Consider the following 16,419-nt stretch of genomic DNA (forward strand, 5'->3'; position numbering starts at 1 on the left):
TGATGATATACACACACAGGTACTGCAGCACTCGTGACGACATCATTTCCTCTGTCACAACATCCCTCTTTCTCTTTCTCTCTCGCTCTCTCCAGTTTTCCTGTTATAAACATTTCAGACGATCTTAGATGCATCTTTGTTTCCAAAAACACCTTTTCATTAACTACCTGTAAATAACTACACTGTTAATATATCTGTTATGAACAGTGTCTGTATATTGCGATTCTTAAGCGGTCTGTGTTTATTTGTGGTTGTGAATTGCATTATGGGATGTTGACCTCTGCTTTGTCCACTTCTGAAGCTGTAAATTCAACTCTACAGTTTAACAAAGTGACTTTTACTGACATTTCAGTAGTTTGAGATAATATAATAATGTATAAGAAATAATAACTAGAAAAATAAGTGTTGAAAATGTGCTGCAGTTAATTACAAGGTTTCTGTAGCGTAATATACAACACCAACCTAGACAATACAGCACTGCACACTAATACACACGAGCAGACAAGTCACTTATTTCACTTTTCACGATTAAAAGATGCTGAAAGAAAGATTAAAATCCCCCCCAAAAATGCTATTTCATGGATATATTTTTTTCATAGTGTAACTAAGTAGTTAAATAAATGAAATAATTTGTACAAATTTATCTGTTAGAATTTTAGTATCTCAAATATATAATATATACATACAGTTGAAGTCTGAATTATTAGCCCCCTTTGATTTTTTTTTTCTTTTTTAAATATTTCCTAAATGATGTTTAACAGAGCAATTAAATGTTCACAGGATGTCTGATAATATTTTTTCTTCTGGAGAAAGTCTTATTTGTTTTATTTCGCCAAAAATAACAGCAGTTTTTATTTTTTTAAATACCATTTTAAGGTCAATATTATTAGCCCGTTTAAGCTATTTTTTTTCTCGATAGTCTACAGAACAAACCATCATTATACAATAACTTGCTAATTACCCTAACCTGCCAAGTTAACCTAATTAACCTGGTTAAGGCTTTAAATTTCACTTTAAGCTGTATAGAAGTGTCTTGAAGAATATCTAGTCTAATATTATTTACTGTCATCATGACAAAGAGAAAATAAATCAGTTATTAGAGATGAGTTATTAACACTATTACTAAATTGTGACTTCAACTGTATATATATATATATATATATATATATATATATATATATATATGTGTGTGTGTGTGTGTGTGTGTGTATATATATATACAGTTGAAGTCATCTAACTTATACACACTTTTAGATATATAATTAATTACTTATATAAAATTTTCTCAGAATTAGCTTTTTATAAAAAAATTTTTATCTTACTTATTACATAAAACATGTAATTTAAGTATATTATTATAATAGGTGTATAAATAATAGTATTAATTTATTATATTTTATTTATTATTTACTTAGTTATTTAACAAATAAATGTATAATAAATTAATAATGTCATAATAATAATAATGTAAAATAAATATGCATATTACATTTCATGAGTTTAAATATACTCATATTTATTATTTAATACTATATTAAATCTAATTTTAAATGATTATTATCATTATTATTCATCCATTCATTTTTATTTCGGCTTAGTCTCTTTATTAATCTGGAGCAATACTATGCAATTTACATTTACTTTATTTAAAATAAACAAGAAACATAAATAAATTAAGAAGACATTCGCATTTATAAACAAAAATCCACGTTTTACACAAAAATCCACATTGTGTGTGCTTTTTAAAGATACTACATGGACCAACGTGTACATATCATGTTTACATTCTTGTTGTACACTCTTAAAGGTGTGTAAACTCCAGCAATTTACTTCATGTTATTGTTATTTACTCATATGGGCATGCTTTTACTCATATACCTGGTAAATGTCAGTAGCAGAGCTCAGCAGCGCCTCCTGCAGAAACAACACAAGAATACATCTATTAAGACTACAAACTAATACAGACCACTTTTTCTAATTTTGAATTAGATATAATTTCTAAAATTAATCAAATGGTGAGCATCATTCACTAGCTTAAAAACAAATAAATACACCATTTAATCTGGATTAATCTGAATGGAGCTGTAAAAAACTGAATTCAATCACATTGAAATAGATGTACATAATGCAATTTAAAATAACACACACACACTCACCTGTAGCTCCGTCTGCATATGAGATCAATAGCTGAGGTGTAAAGACAATTTCATTTAGACTAAAATCTAAAATCTTATCTGACACTCGGATCATTTTCTGACATCTAAAATACTCACCAATCATCATCTGAAATCTTTATTCTTCACCACTATCATTTAAAACAACATATTTAACACATTTGACAGCAGGAATTGAACAGAATCACATTTAATATGAATAATTATTTGATATGTTTTAATAAGTACAGCTCAGAATACACCGGGTTTTCTTCTGCATACATGAGTAGATTGAACTTTATTTCACTCATATTTTGAAATTTCATTTTTAAATTATTTTATAATAATTAATATTTTTTAGATTATATCTTATTTTATTTTATAAAAAAATGTGTAGCATCAAACACTTTGCTTGTGTTTTATGCTTTCGATAGCTTTATAATCACTTTTATAAATGCAATTTCATGCAGACATCAATATAGGACGTCTGATTTTTGATGTTATTAAATAGTACTTAAATATAGAGGAATCGTGATGTATTAAAGCTAGATTCAGATGTTAAAATACACAGAAATTTTGTGCATTATTTTGGCTGCACTTACACATTTCTCTACGTTCACCTGTATATTTGCAGTGTATTTGATTGAACTGATATACAGTCAGATCAGCACTCTAATTTTTTTGGGCTTAGTCCCTTTATAAATCAGGAGTCGCCACAGCGGAATGAACCACCAACTATTCCAGCATATGTTTTGCACAGCGGATGACCTTCCAGCCGCAACCCAGTACTGGGAAACACCCATACAAAATCATTCTCAGACTCGTACACTATGGCCAATTTAGTTAATTCGCCAATAGTGCATTTGCCAACATGGGGAGAACATGCAAACTCCACACAAACACCAACTGAACCAGCCGGGACTCGAACCAGCAACCTTCTTGCCTAACTTGTCCTTAGTGTATGTGTGTGAACGAGTGTGTATGGATGTTTCCCAGTGAGGAGTTGTAGCTGAAAGGGCATCCGCTGTGTAAAACATATGCTGGAGAGTTGGTGGTTCATTCCACTGTGGCGACCCCAGATTAATAAAGGGACTAAGCCAAAAAGAAAATGAATGAATATATATATATATATATATATATATATATATATATATATATATATATATATATATATATATATATATATATATATATATATATATATATATATGTATATATATATATATATATATATATATATATATATACATATATATATATATATATATATATATACATATATATATATATATATATATATACATATATATATATATATATATACATACATATATATATATATATATATATATATATATATATATATATGTATGTATGTATATATATATATATATATATATATATATATATATATACATATATATATATATATATATATATATATATATATATATGTATATATATATATGTATATATATATATATATATATATATATATATATATATATATATATATATATATATATATATATATATATATATATGTATATATATATATATATATATATATGTATATATATATATATATATATATATATATGTATATATATATATATATATGTATATATATATATATATATGTATATATATATATATATATATATATATATGTATATATATATATATGTATATATATATATATATATATGTATATATATATATATATATATATATATATATATGTATATATATATATATATATATATATATATATATATRTRTATATATATATATATATATATATATATATATATATATATATATATATATATATATATATATATATGTATATATATATATATATATATATATATATATATATATATATATATATATATATATATATATATATATATATATATATATATGTATATATATATATATGTATGTATATATATATATATATATATATATATATATATATATATATATATATATATATATATATATATATGTATATATATATATATATATATATATATGTATATATATATATATATATATATATATATTTTTTTTTTTTTTTTATTAAAATGATGTGAAGCCTTAAACACTTCATCTGTCTTCAATGCTTTCTATGCCTTCATAATCAGTCACTTTTATAAAAGCACCAATATAGGACGTCTCATTTTTGATGCATGTTCTAAAATATTAAGCAATAGTGGTGTATTAAAGTCAGATTTAGGTGTTAAAATACTTTTTAGTGTGTGTTTTTGCTTGCATTTACACACATTTCTCTGCGTTCACCAGTATATACGCAGTTCACACAACACTGTTGACACTAAAAGTACTAAGAGAAACTTTCTTTGTAAACGATTGGACTGATATATAGAAAGATCAGCACACTCAGTATTAAACAATAATGATTGTTGATCGAAGTACATAAATATTAAACCTTTAAATACGTAACATTATCTTAATGCGCACACACACACAGAACAAATTCACACACACTCAGTCACAGGCGGAGAGAGAGCCGAGCACGGGTCAGGATCTCAGTGTTGATTTGTGGGTAATCTGGATGTTGCTGCAGAACCTGTAAACACACACACATGCAGATGCACGCACGCACGTCACTTATTACTCATTTAATCAGCTTCAAAACCCTACAGATTTTCCATCAGCACAGATCTCATTCACTAATACGGTTTCAAATAAGACTCCTCAGAGTGTGATAACAGACCTGTCGACACACATCCACCGCCAGCGTGTAGTTCTGGCTCTTCAGATAGTTCAAGGCAAGACGATATCCTGCAGATCAGAATGTTTAACGTCATTTAATAAGGCATATAGAGTGTGTGTAGTGCAATTTCCTCCATCATACCGACTGCAGGCTGTCTGCTGTGTCTCCAGGCCAGCTCATACTGCAGCGCTGCGTCTCTGTATCTCTGCTCATTCTCCAGCATAAAGCCCTCATACTCATACGCTTTACTGCACGACTGAAAATGAACACATCACGGCAGTTATTTCAGCTCAGTGTTCACAAAAACACAGCAAATTCAGCTTAAAGTTGCTACAGAATGCATTGAAACAATCTTAAATTGAACTCTGATGTTTATATAGTAAATATGTGGCTTAGGTAAGCTCAAAAATCCTACAGAAATTGTATTATAGGAGCATTTCCAACCCCAGGAATTGATAATGATAAAGTATGCATGGTTTTGACCATATTTGGAATGGTCATGAATATTAATGAGCTATGACGCTTCATAGTTCTCATCTCTCACACACACAGACAGACCATACCAATCAACCCTCCCATTTTTGCTGGGATTCTCCCATATTTTACCATTCTAACTAACTATCATCACAATAAGAGATTCGCTGCTCGTTAGTAAATAATGATATAACTTAATGATATAATCAATATTTAAAATGCGGCGAATAAAATGTGAACAAGATTTTAAAACTTCATTTAATTTCTGTATAGGCTATTGATTGTAATAGGACAGGGGCGATTTTAGGATTTTCATTTTAGGGGGGCTCAGCAAGGTAAAAAAAGAAATAAATAATAATAATAATAATAAATAAATAAATAAATAAATAAATAAATAAATAAATAAATAAATATATATATATATGTATGTATGTATGTATGTACACACACACACAATACAATGTACACACACACACACACACAAATATATATATATATATATATATATATATATATATATATATATATATATATATATATATATATATATATATATATATATATATATATATATATATATATATATATATATATATATAACATATTACACATTACACACACACACTTTAGATACATACATACATACATACATACATACATACATACATACATACATACATACATACATACATACATACATACATACATATATATATATATATATATACACACACACAGAGCAAATTTGGACAGATTCCTGAATTGCAAGAAGCTGTCCAAAATAATGTCAAAATGTTTATTTGCTAACTACAGAAAAAAAACAACAACAATCGGCACCTTATTGTGCTGAGTGCAGCGGTGGAGGAGTGTGCGGCCCTCTGTGTATTTGCCCATCTTTATGTACATGTCCGCCAGCAGCAGACAGCCTTTCTCCATATAATCTGCATTCGTGTCGCTCCAGTTCATCCTGGTGAGGCGTTTGAGGAAGTTTCTGGCTCTGGGAATCTGCTTCAGCTGGACAAAACCTTCAGCCATGAGGAGCAGACACTCCTCCAGCATCACCTGTACAACAGCAGCATTTCAGCATTAATGCAACACCACTTATAAAAGCAATATGCATAAAATTACACTGTTTTGAAACTTAAAAGAAAGCGATTAGGAAAAAATCACTTTTATAAGGGGTTTAAACAGTTGTGTCAGCAGTGTGTCAGTATAGGCAGCTTCTCATGGCAAACATTTATAATCTATTTGTTATAATCAGACTTGATAAAGACAGTCTGCAGAAACACTTTGATTGACATTCTCCTTTTGTACGCGTCATCAGAGGGGGAAAACCCCACCCACTAGCGACTATCTCTCCCTCATTAGCATAGAACGTTAGTCTTGTTTTTGAATCTGCCACTATGCTGACACACAAGCATATGTAGCTCCGCCCTCTTCTGAAAAAGAGCACAATCTCATTTGAATTTAAAGCGACAGTCATCAAAACACCACTATTACAATCAAAGTCAGTTTCAGAGAGCTAGAAAACATTATTAGTGTGCTATTTTGAGCTGAAACTTCACTACACACTCAGAGACTTTTTACATATTTTAAAAAGGGGCATAATAGGTCCTCTTTAAAAAAAAAAAAAAAAAAAAAGATTTTCCCATTTACATGTTCAGGAAATTGCAAAAAGACGCATTCTGTACTGTAATCAATGTGTCTTGCAGAGATAAGACACCAAATTTAACTATAATCTTACATAGCCTAATGAATATGTAAATATATGGCCATATTTACATATTCATCTGAAGGTCACTGTGTTCTGCCACTAATAACAGTTTCTGAATTTACTATGTAGACCCACTAAAAAGTGCAAACGCAAAATTCTGCTAAATTAAAAAACTAATTAATTAATTAATGATTGAAAAACAAGCACCGTCACGCTACTTTGAGATATTTTCATCTCTCATGTATAATAGTAGAGTGAAATAAATATTATACTAATATTCTGTTTTGTTTTTTCTTTCAGTGTTTTCTGTTTTTTTTAATAATCAATAAATCTGTTGTAGAGCGACATGGTGGCTCAATGATTAGCACTGTGGCCTCACAGCAAGAAGGTCGCTGGTTCGAGTCCCGGCTGTATCAGTTGGCGTTTCTGTGTGGAGTTTGCATGTTCTCCCAGTGTTGGCATGGGTTTTTTTTCCGGGTGCTCTGGTTTTCCCACACAGTCCAAACACATGCGATATAGGGGGATTGGGCAAGCTAAAATATCCGTAGTGTATGAGTGTGAATGAGTGCGCATGGTTGTTTCCCAGTGGTGGGTTGCAGCTTAAAGGGAATCCGCTGCGCAAAACATACGACCCCTGTTAAATAAAGAGACTGAGCTGAAAAGAAAGCTAATGATTAAATGTATGAAATCGGCTGTTATTGGCTTGTTTGTTTTATTTTAGTAATCGATTTTAGAGTTTTCGGTTTCAGTAAATGTTCATTTATTTTATTTTCGGCTTAGTCGCTTTATTAATCTGGAGTAGCCACAGTGGAATGAACCACCAACTCATCCAGCATATGTTTTTGCACAGCCGATGCCCTTCAAGCTAAAACCCATCACTGGGACTGGGAGGGTCGGACGTACAAACTGCAACTCAATTATAAATTGCAGAGCAATTACTCTACATATAAAACTCCATATAAAAGCCAGAAACTCTTCAGCACAGGCCTATCTAAAGGGTTAATACTGCCAACTGATGATCAACAGTAAAACTGACACATTGTCCCTCTTCCAACAAAGAAAACCAGCAACAATCAAGAATGCATGATTATCTGCTGTCCTGGCTTCAGTCAATAAATGTGATTATAATGGAAGTCAATGGAGCAAAATCAGCACCAACATCACCAAAGGGGAGTCGATCTGAACAGTACACAAGGGCTGTACTGTCTTGCACTGAATGCAAAAAGCTGAACAAACGTGCTCTACATAAATGTGAAGTCTTACATTATTGGCCAGTGTGTCTGCGAGCTCCAGCACTGCGGTCTCCACCTGTGTGTGCTTTCGGCTGTAGATTCGGCACTCATTCAGCAGCAGCGCCGCTTTGTCCTGCTCAGATCTGCAGCGCGGGTGAAACATCCTCAGCAGATTGTGTGCCGTGTTCATTCTCATCTCATTCTCTGATTCACTGAAGGAGAAACCGTGGCAGAATTTAAAGGGTTAGTTCACACAAATAGTACATTTGATCATTTAGCAGATGCTTTAGTCCAAAGTGACTCACAACTGGGGAGGCATTCAGAGATTCAACAATAAGAGGCAACACACACAACAGGTGCTATTTATACTAAAGAACCGTTTGTGCACAGAGAATTAAGTGCTAGAGTAAAGAGGGTTTCTTAGAGAGAGAAGAGAGCATTTTCTACGGGTGGTTTATCAGGCCCACTCACCAGTGTGAGGCACACTTCAGAAATGCACAATTCTTTTTAAGTGATCATAAGAAAGTGTCGGGGTGTCACAATGGCGCAGTGGTTAGCACTGTAGCCTCATAGCAAGAAGGTCGCTGGTTCGAGTCTAGGCTGGGTCAGTTGGTGTTTCTGTGTGGAGTTTGCATGTTCTCCCCGTGTTGGTGTGGGTTTCCTCCGGGTGCTCTGGTTTCCCCCACAGTCCAAACACATGCGCTATAGGGGAATTGATGAACTAAATTGGCTGTAGTTTATGAGTGCGTATGGGTGTTTCCCAGTACTGGGTTGCAGCTGGAAGGGCATCCGCTGCGTAAGACATGTGCTGGAAAAGTTGTCGGTTCATTCTGTAATGTCGTGTAATCTTGTATGAACGGACTCGGAGACAGTCTGCTGTAACTATGTTAGCCGTTTATTTTCTAGCACCCACACTTGTTCTGATTGGTCAGAGCTCAGTCTCCTCTGACTGGTCAATCTGTTCTGATTGGTCAGAGCTCAGTCTCCTCTGACTGGTCAATCTGTTCTGATTGGTCAGAGCTCAGTCTCCTCTGACTGGTCAATCTGTTCTGATTGGTCAGAGCTCAGTCTCCTCTGACTGGTCAAATCTGTTCTGATTGGTCAGAGCTCAGTCTCCTCTGACTGGTCAAATCTGTTCTGATTGGTCAGAGCTTTGTCTCCTTTCATTGGTCAGTCTGTTCTGATTGGTCGAGCTCAGATACTCCATCTTGGGGTCGGAGTCAACCAAGCACATACGTCACACTTTCCGCTGTGGCGACCCCTGATAAATCAGGGGAGTAAGCCAAAGAAAAATGAATGAACGTCTGGTGTAAATCTTGTGGGTTAAAATGACAGAGAGAAGAGTGTGTGTATTTTCTACAGGAGCTTTGTCGAAAATTACTTATCATTTCCTCCCTCTCATCCCAGGTGTATATGACTTCACAACTTTATCTTTGGCTTTTTCCAGCTGATTTATATTAACAATCCAAAAGACATCCAATAAAGCACATCCATTCATAATTAAAAGTGCTTCAAGCATCTCCATTGGTGAGTAAAAAATATAAAGCCCTCGCTTTAGCCAATCCATGCGTTTATAGATGAAAAATGTCTATTTAGTGCACAAATCTGCAAATCATTTAATCTGTTCAGTTCTTGTCACCTTATATTTTCCCTTAGTCCTTTATCTAAAATCTCTCCTCCAAAGATGATCTTGTCGGGGTTCAGACAGATGTGGATCATCATCTCCAGAGCCGGTTTTCCCCAGTCTGCGTCTCCTCTGGCCTTGTTCAGGTGCGTCAGAGATGAAGACGTCTGGTGAGAGTGCCTGAAGAAAACCAGGAGTACTATAATTTATACAGTACAATACCACTTTAACATGGTATTTACTTTAAAAGACTATACTACTTTTTTCCATGTGTATGTTAGCATTCTCAAGCAAAAAACAATAGAAGGACTTAAATTTAGAAATAATTTAAGTTGGAAAAAAATTAAGGGGAGCTATTATGCACAAATGACTCTTATAAGTGGTGCCTTTTAAATGATATATCATAAAAGAAAACATGACCATGTATTTTATATAATTTTCATGAACCTTATTAACTTCTCTGTCATCCTTATTTGTTTCTGAAGACTTTTATACTATCATTAGACTAGTAATATTATTAGTAAAGGTGCTGTTGACTGACCACAGATAGAGACCCTTGCAGTATTGATATCCCGCTTCTCTGAGTGTCAGTGGATTGAACTTTTCACAAGCATTAAAAACAGACACGGCGTCCTCCAGTTTCCCCATCCTGCGCAGAATCTGTAGAAACTTGGCCATGGCATGAAAGTTGTCTGATGTAAATGGAATCAAAAAAAGTCATTATTAAATGTGCAGGTCAGAGATATGATTCACAAACTAATACAAAAACTACAACAAAGTGTGTTTTTTGAAAATTATAACTATACACTGCTGTGGAAAAATGAGACCACTTGAAAAGTTCCTCTAATTCATACTTCATTTATTAGGTGTGTGTTTACGTGAAATGTTCATATTTCTTCCATTCTATGAAGGACTATTTTTGTTTCTAAACTTTAAAAAATATCATCATTTATAGCATTTTGTTTTCCTTTGCAAAAACTTTTCTTGTGATTAAAAAAGTAATTATTTCACCAATTATTGCTTTATTATTTGATTATCTAAAGGTAAAAAAATGGTATTATGTTTTCTAAAAATGAACATTATTGTCTGAAAATACAAAACTTTTTATTATTTTGACCATATGTAATCTTAGGCTGTAAAGGTCTTGATTTTATTTTAAATTTGGAAGAATTGTTTACATTTACATTGGTTACAGAATTGTTTACTTACACTTACTCAAACACATTTATCCTATATACACACACACACACACACAGAGAAAATAAGAGATAAAAATTTACCAGGGTTTCTCTTCATTATACTGGTATAAATCTTGACTGCTTCTTCTTTTTGGTTCTTCCAATACAACGTATCAGCGAACAGCTGAGGATAAAAGCATACGCAAGATATATTTTGGAGACATCCATTTTATTATTATTATTATTATTATTATTATTAAATTATAATTAAATTATTATAATTATAGTATTATTATTATTATTATCATCATTATTTTGTTATTATTATATATTACTAAATTATTATTGTATTATTATTATTATTACATACATGCATGCATACATAGATAGTAATAATAATTATTACAATTGCAATTATTCTACTTCCTGGTAATAAAATTTAAATAAAACTTTAAATTTAATTAACTGGTAAATAAATATAATTTATTTAATGCTAATTAAATAGAATTTATTTCACCGCTAATTAAATTTTATTTACTGTTGATTTAATTTCATTTACTGTATGCTTAAACTAAATTAAAAGTATTTTAAAGCAAACTAAGAACATAGCTAAATAAATTAAGTTTATTTACTGTAAAAAAAATGTATTTTTGAAAGCAAATTAAGAGCAAAGTTAAAAGTAAATAAATTAAGGTATTTATAAAAAAATATATAAAATAAAAATCAATTTAAAAAAGTTATTTTAAGATCTCTTCTCAGTTTACCAGTAATTTTCCATAAATGTCTCATGTAAAATAAAAAACAAACATAAAAATGTGTGAAAGGAGCTAATGTTGACCATTATAAATAAATCTGAATAAATTATAAATTATGAATAAATCTGACCATTGCGGCTGCAGTGTGTTCCTGCTGGAGCTGCAGAATCTTCACACACAGCTCCTCGCAGTAATCCAGCTTCTGCTGCTCATAGTACAGTGCAGCCAGATGAAGGAGGACCTGCATGAGAACACAGCACTGAAAACTCCCTCTGCACATCATGATCACATTCACACTGACAGACTGACCTGTTGATCGTCCGGCCTGTGGTTTAAAGCATCTGTATAGTGACGTTTGGCTTTTTCCAGCTCGTGTCGGAGGTGAAACTCTTGAGCCCAATCACAGCAGATGGATGATAACAGCTTCTTCTGTTCCTCTAATTCTGCCTGATGTTCACTTGAAACACGTATAATAACTCTGAGCTGGAGATCATGCATCTGACAGAAGAGCAGACACACAAGTTATATCACACAACTACAATTGTTTTATTATGCTTTTTTATTTGATGTTTCCTTCATCATGTAATTTAACTTTGTGCATTTAACGATCTGCAGATTTCATACAGAAAAACTACATAACCCATAATGCTGTTTGGAAAAAAATCCACCAATCAGAGAGTCGAAAACAGATGTTTGGCTCCACCCACTCATATGAAGCACAGCAAACTGCACAATCAACACCTTTAACATTTCTCTGCATTTTTAATTGGTGTCAATTGCAATGCTTTATGGGATTGTAGTCAGGTTTTTGTCAGGTTTTCGTGTTTCTGTAATTCATATTAAAGTTTGTAAAACTGACCAATAAAAAACAGACTGAGCTCTGACCAATCAGAAAAGAGTGGCCAATTGGAGCAGACCAATCAAAAACAAATGACCAATCAGAGCAGACTGACCAATTAGAAGACTGACCAATAAGAACAGACTGAGCTCTGACCAATCAAAACAGACTGACCAATCAGAGAAGACTGAGCTGACCAATCGGAACAGACTGACCAACCAGAGGAGACTTAGCTCTGACCAATCAGAACAGACTCACCAGTCAGAACAGACTGAGCTCTGACCAATCAGAGGAGACTGAGCTCTGACCAATCAGAACAGACTGAGTTCGACCAATCAGAACAGATTGACCAGTCAGAACAGACTAAGCTCTGACCAGTCAGAACAGACTGAGCTCGACCAATCAGAACAGATTGACCAGTCAGAACAGACTGAGCTCTGGCCAATCAGATAATAATGACCAACCAGAGACTGAGCTCTGACCAATCAGAACCGACTGACCAATCAGAGGAGACTAAGCTCTGACCAATCAGAATAGAATGACCAATCAGAGGAGACTGAGCTCTGACCAATCAGAACAGACTGACCAATCAGAATAGATAGACCAATTAGAGGAGACTGAGCTCTGACTAATCAGTAAAAAAAAAAACAGACAAATCAGAGCTGACTGACCTCTGACCACTTAGAACAGACTGAGCTCTGACCAATCAGAATAGATTGACCAATCAGAGCAGACTGAGCTCTGGCCAATCAGTGAAGGCTTACAAATCAAAGCAGACAGAGTTCTGACCAATATGAAAAGGCTGACCAATCAGAGCAGACTGAGCTTATTAGAAAGGCCACTTTAACATGTCAGTGTCTTGACAAAAAAAAAAAACAATCAAAAACAAATAAAAAGGCAGAGTGTTTCAGGCTGAGTTGCTGCATCTTTGTACAGAATGAAATGTACCCCAACAATTCATTATGTAAATGCCCTCATGAACAAACCTTCTGTATGACGTCCAGAGCAGACTCATCCCTGGCCCGCAGCACTTTAACCAACACTCGGAGAGCTTTAACATCATTCATCATTGCAGCCAATGCACAAGCTGCAAACACAGAAACAACACATGAGTAGAGAACTTCAGCATCTCATAAAGATGTGTATTGAAGCTGATTCTGTACTCGGCTGATGATCCAGCGCCTGTTCCAGGACCTGCTGAGCTCTGTTAAAGCGTTTCAGCTTCAGCAGCAGTTCAGAAAGCTCTAAACTCAACACACAGTCCAGAGAATCCCTCCTCAGAGCAGTCTCATAATAACACACAGCCTGAAACACATCACAAACACACATAAAAACTGCTGTATGCACATTTTAGACTCTTAAAAAGTATAACAATATAATAATAAAGTGTTTTTGCAGAACATGCTCAGTGAACATACTTGTTTATCTGAAAAACAATGCTAAAGTCGGATATTCTGCTTTGAAAATGTGTGTTCCCTTTCAGAATGTCTTTATTTTGACCTCCGTAACTCTGTCTACTAATAGTTATATTTAAGCACCACGGGTTACAGTGTATTCCATTTCAGTCTTGAAGACTGCATCAATATATGTGGACAGCTGAAAATGTGATCTCTGGTGAACAGCAGCAGCCTCCAAAACGAGACGCAGATTCAGAGTTATGGAAATCTACAAGGTGGTATTTAATTAGAAAATAATATAAATATTACAAATGCAAACAGTAGCTGAGCAGCTTATGTTGTACAATCATGTTTGTGTCGTCAATCTGGCAACCCAGGCTGGCTGATGAAAAAAAAAAAAAACTCCCCAATGTTTTGAATTTAGACTGCAATACCAAGTTCCACCACTAGGTGTCAAACACATCCGCACCTGTAAGCAATCTTTTCTTTAACTAAACATTTGTTTTCGTTTTTTGTCAATGGTAGAGCCACATTTTTTTTAGCACCTGCAGCGTAACGGAAGCTGAGCGGCCATTTTTTCTGAGTTATTTTCAGCCGTTGTAAGTTAAATTCAGAACCCATAAGCGTTACTTTTGAACTAAGCCGTCCAATCACAGTGGAAGACAATAAAAATCTGTTCTGATCCCCTCCTCCGGAGATTTCTCAGCCTATAGTGATCAATGATTGGCTCCAGTACTGGTAGGCGAGGCTTCATTTGCCATATTGACTTTGACACTTTTCCACATTTAAACCTATTTGAGTGATCATGTCTTGAGTATTCTAGTATAGTCTTTGCTAAAGGTAAGAGATGTTATTAATATGCAAATGCAATGGAAACTGTCAGTTTGATGTCAACAGAAGGATTGCCACTCCAAAAGCAGAAACAAATTATCAGACTTTCATTGAAGATCACCGAAACAGACCATTTTTATCAGTGTATTAACTTGCATGGAGAAATCATTTACCCTAAGAAGAACAACGTGAGCAAGCAAAATAACCATTGTCAATCTTTATTTCAAGCGGACTTTAATGAACCTGTTCCTAATCAAATATTTAGTATAATCCTGTTGAAGCCACTTGCCTTGTCATATTCATGAGCCTTCACTAAAGCGTGGCCTATTTTCTTGGTTAACGTGCATTTTGGAGCAATCGTCTCAACTTCCTGGTAGATCCTGGCGGCTTCCTCTGGCTTTAAGAAGCAGATGTGTTCATGATTTATAAAGATGCTGTAAAAGACGTCAAAATCTCAAATCATGTAAACGTACCTGGTGTATCTTCATGAAGGCATCAGCCAGTAAGATGCTAGTATGAGCTCCTGGAAGCTGCTCAGTTATTTCTCTGAAACAGATTTATGATTATATACAGTATACAGTCCATCTGGAAAGTGTTAATAGCGCTTTATATTTCACATTTGTTTATGTTACAGCCTTATTCCAAAATGGACTAAATTAATTTATTTCCTCAACATTCTACACACAATCCCTAATACCTTACAAATGTATTAAAAAAACAGATGTACATCAGTATTCACAGCCTTTGCTCAATACTCTGTTGATGCACCTTTAGCAGTGATTACAGCCTCAAGTCTTCTTGAATATGATGCCACAAGCTCTGCACACCTGTCTTTGGGAATTTTGGCCCATTCCTCTTTGCAGTACATCTCAAGCTCTATCAGGCTGGATGGGAAGCGACGGTGTACAGCCATTTTCAGATCTCTCCAGATATGGTCAATAGAATTTAGGTCTGGGCTCTGGCTGGGCCACTCAAGCACATTCTCCAAGTTGTTGTGAAGTCACTCCATTGATATTTTGGTTGTGTGCTTTGGGTCATTGTCCTGCTGGAAGATGATGCCAGTCTGAGGTGGAGAGCACTCTTGTGCAGGTCTTCATTCAGGATGTCTCTGTACATTGCTGCATTCATCTTTCCCTCTATCCTGACTAGTCTTCCAGTTCCTGCTGCTGAAACATCCCCACAGCATGATGCCAACACCAACATGCTTCACTGTAGGGATGCTGTTAGCCTGGTGATGAGCGCTGCCTGCTTTTCTCCAAACGTAACGCCTGGCGTTCACTCCAAACAGTTCAGTTTGAGTCTCATCAGAGCAGAGAGTTTAGTTTCTGATGCTCTGAGAGTCCTGCAGATGGGCAAATTCCAGGAGTGTCTTCCGTCTGGCCACTCTACCATACAATCCAGATTGGTGGATTGCTGCACAGATGGTTGTCCTTCTATAAGGTTCTCCTCTCTCCACAGAAGAACGCTGGAGCTCAGACAG

General features: G+C 34.0%; 1 protein-coding gene across 23 annotated transcripts in view; it reads right to left on the bottom strand.

The window, feature by feature from the left end:
• The window catches only part of ttc21a (tetratricopeptide repeat domain 21A), a 30,957-nt gene continuing 14,538 nt past the window's right edge, over positions 1–16,419 (bottom strand). For 5 of the 23 annotated variants that reach the window (XM_073941240.1, XM_073941237.1, XM_073941233.1 and 2 more), the window contains 14 exons: positions 15,413–15,485; positions 15,229–15,336; positions 13,875–14,016; positions 13,698–13,798; positions 12,183–12,371; positions 12,004–12,114; positions 11,221–11,302; positions 10,482–10,632; positions 9,956–10,120; positions 8,348–8,528; positions 6,208–6,432; positions 5,038–5,152; positions 4,897–4,964; positions 4,263–4,749 (listed from right to left, as the gene is read on the bottom strand). In XM_073941240.1, the coding sequence (XP_073797341.1) occupies positions 4,672–4,749; positions 4,897–4,964; positions 5,038–5,152; positions 6,208–6,432; positions 8,348–8,528; positions 9,956–10,120; positions 10,482–10,632; positions 11,221–11,302; positions 12,004–12,114; positions 12,183–12,371; positions 13,698–13,798; positions 13,875–14,016; positions 15,229–15,336; positions 15,413–15,485 (1,789 nt within the window). In that variant the 3' untranslated portion in view covers positions 4,263–4,671. Of the gene's footprint in view, positions 101–1,878; positions 1,915–4,262; positions 4,750–4,896; positions 4,965–5,037; positions 5,153–6,207; positions 6,433–8,347; positions 8,529–9,955; positions 10,121–10,481; positions 10,633–11,220; positions 11,303–12,003; positions 12,115–12,182; positions 12,372–13,697; positions 13,799–13,874; positions 14,017–15,228; positions 15,337–15,412; positions 15,486–16,419 lie in introns of those variants that run through there. The other 18 variants (XR_012399595.1, XR_012399591.1, XR_012399592.1 and 15 more) reach the window with 7 other exon arrangements.

Source organism: Danio rerio, chromosome 24, assembly GCF_049306965.1.
Source record: "Danio rerio strain Tuebingen ecotype United States chromosome 24, GRCz12tu, whole genome shotgun sequence".
Classification (NCBI taxonomy): Eukaryota; Metazoa; Chordata; class Actinopteri; order Cypriniformes; family Danionidae; genus Danio; species Danio rerio.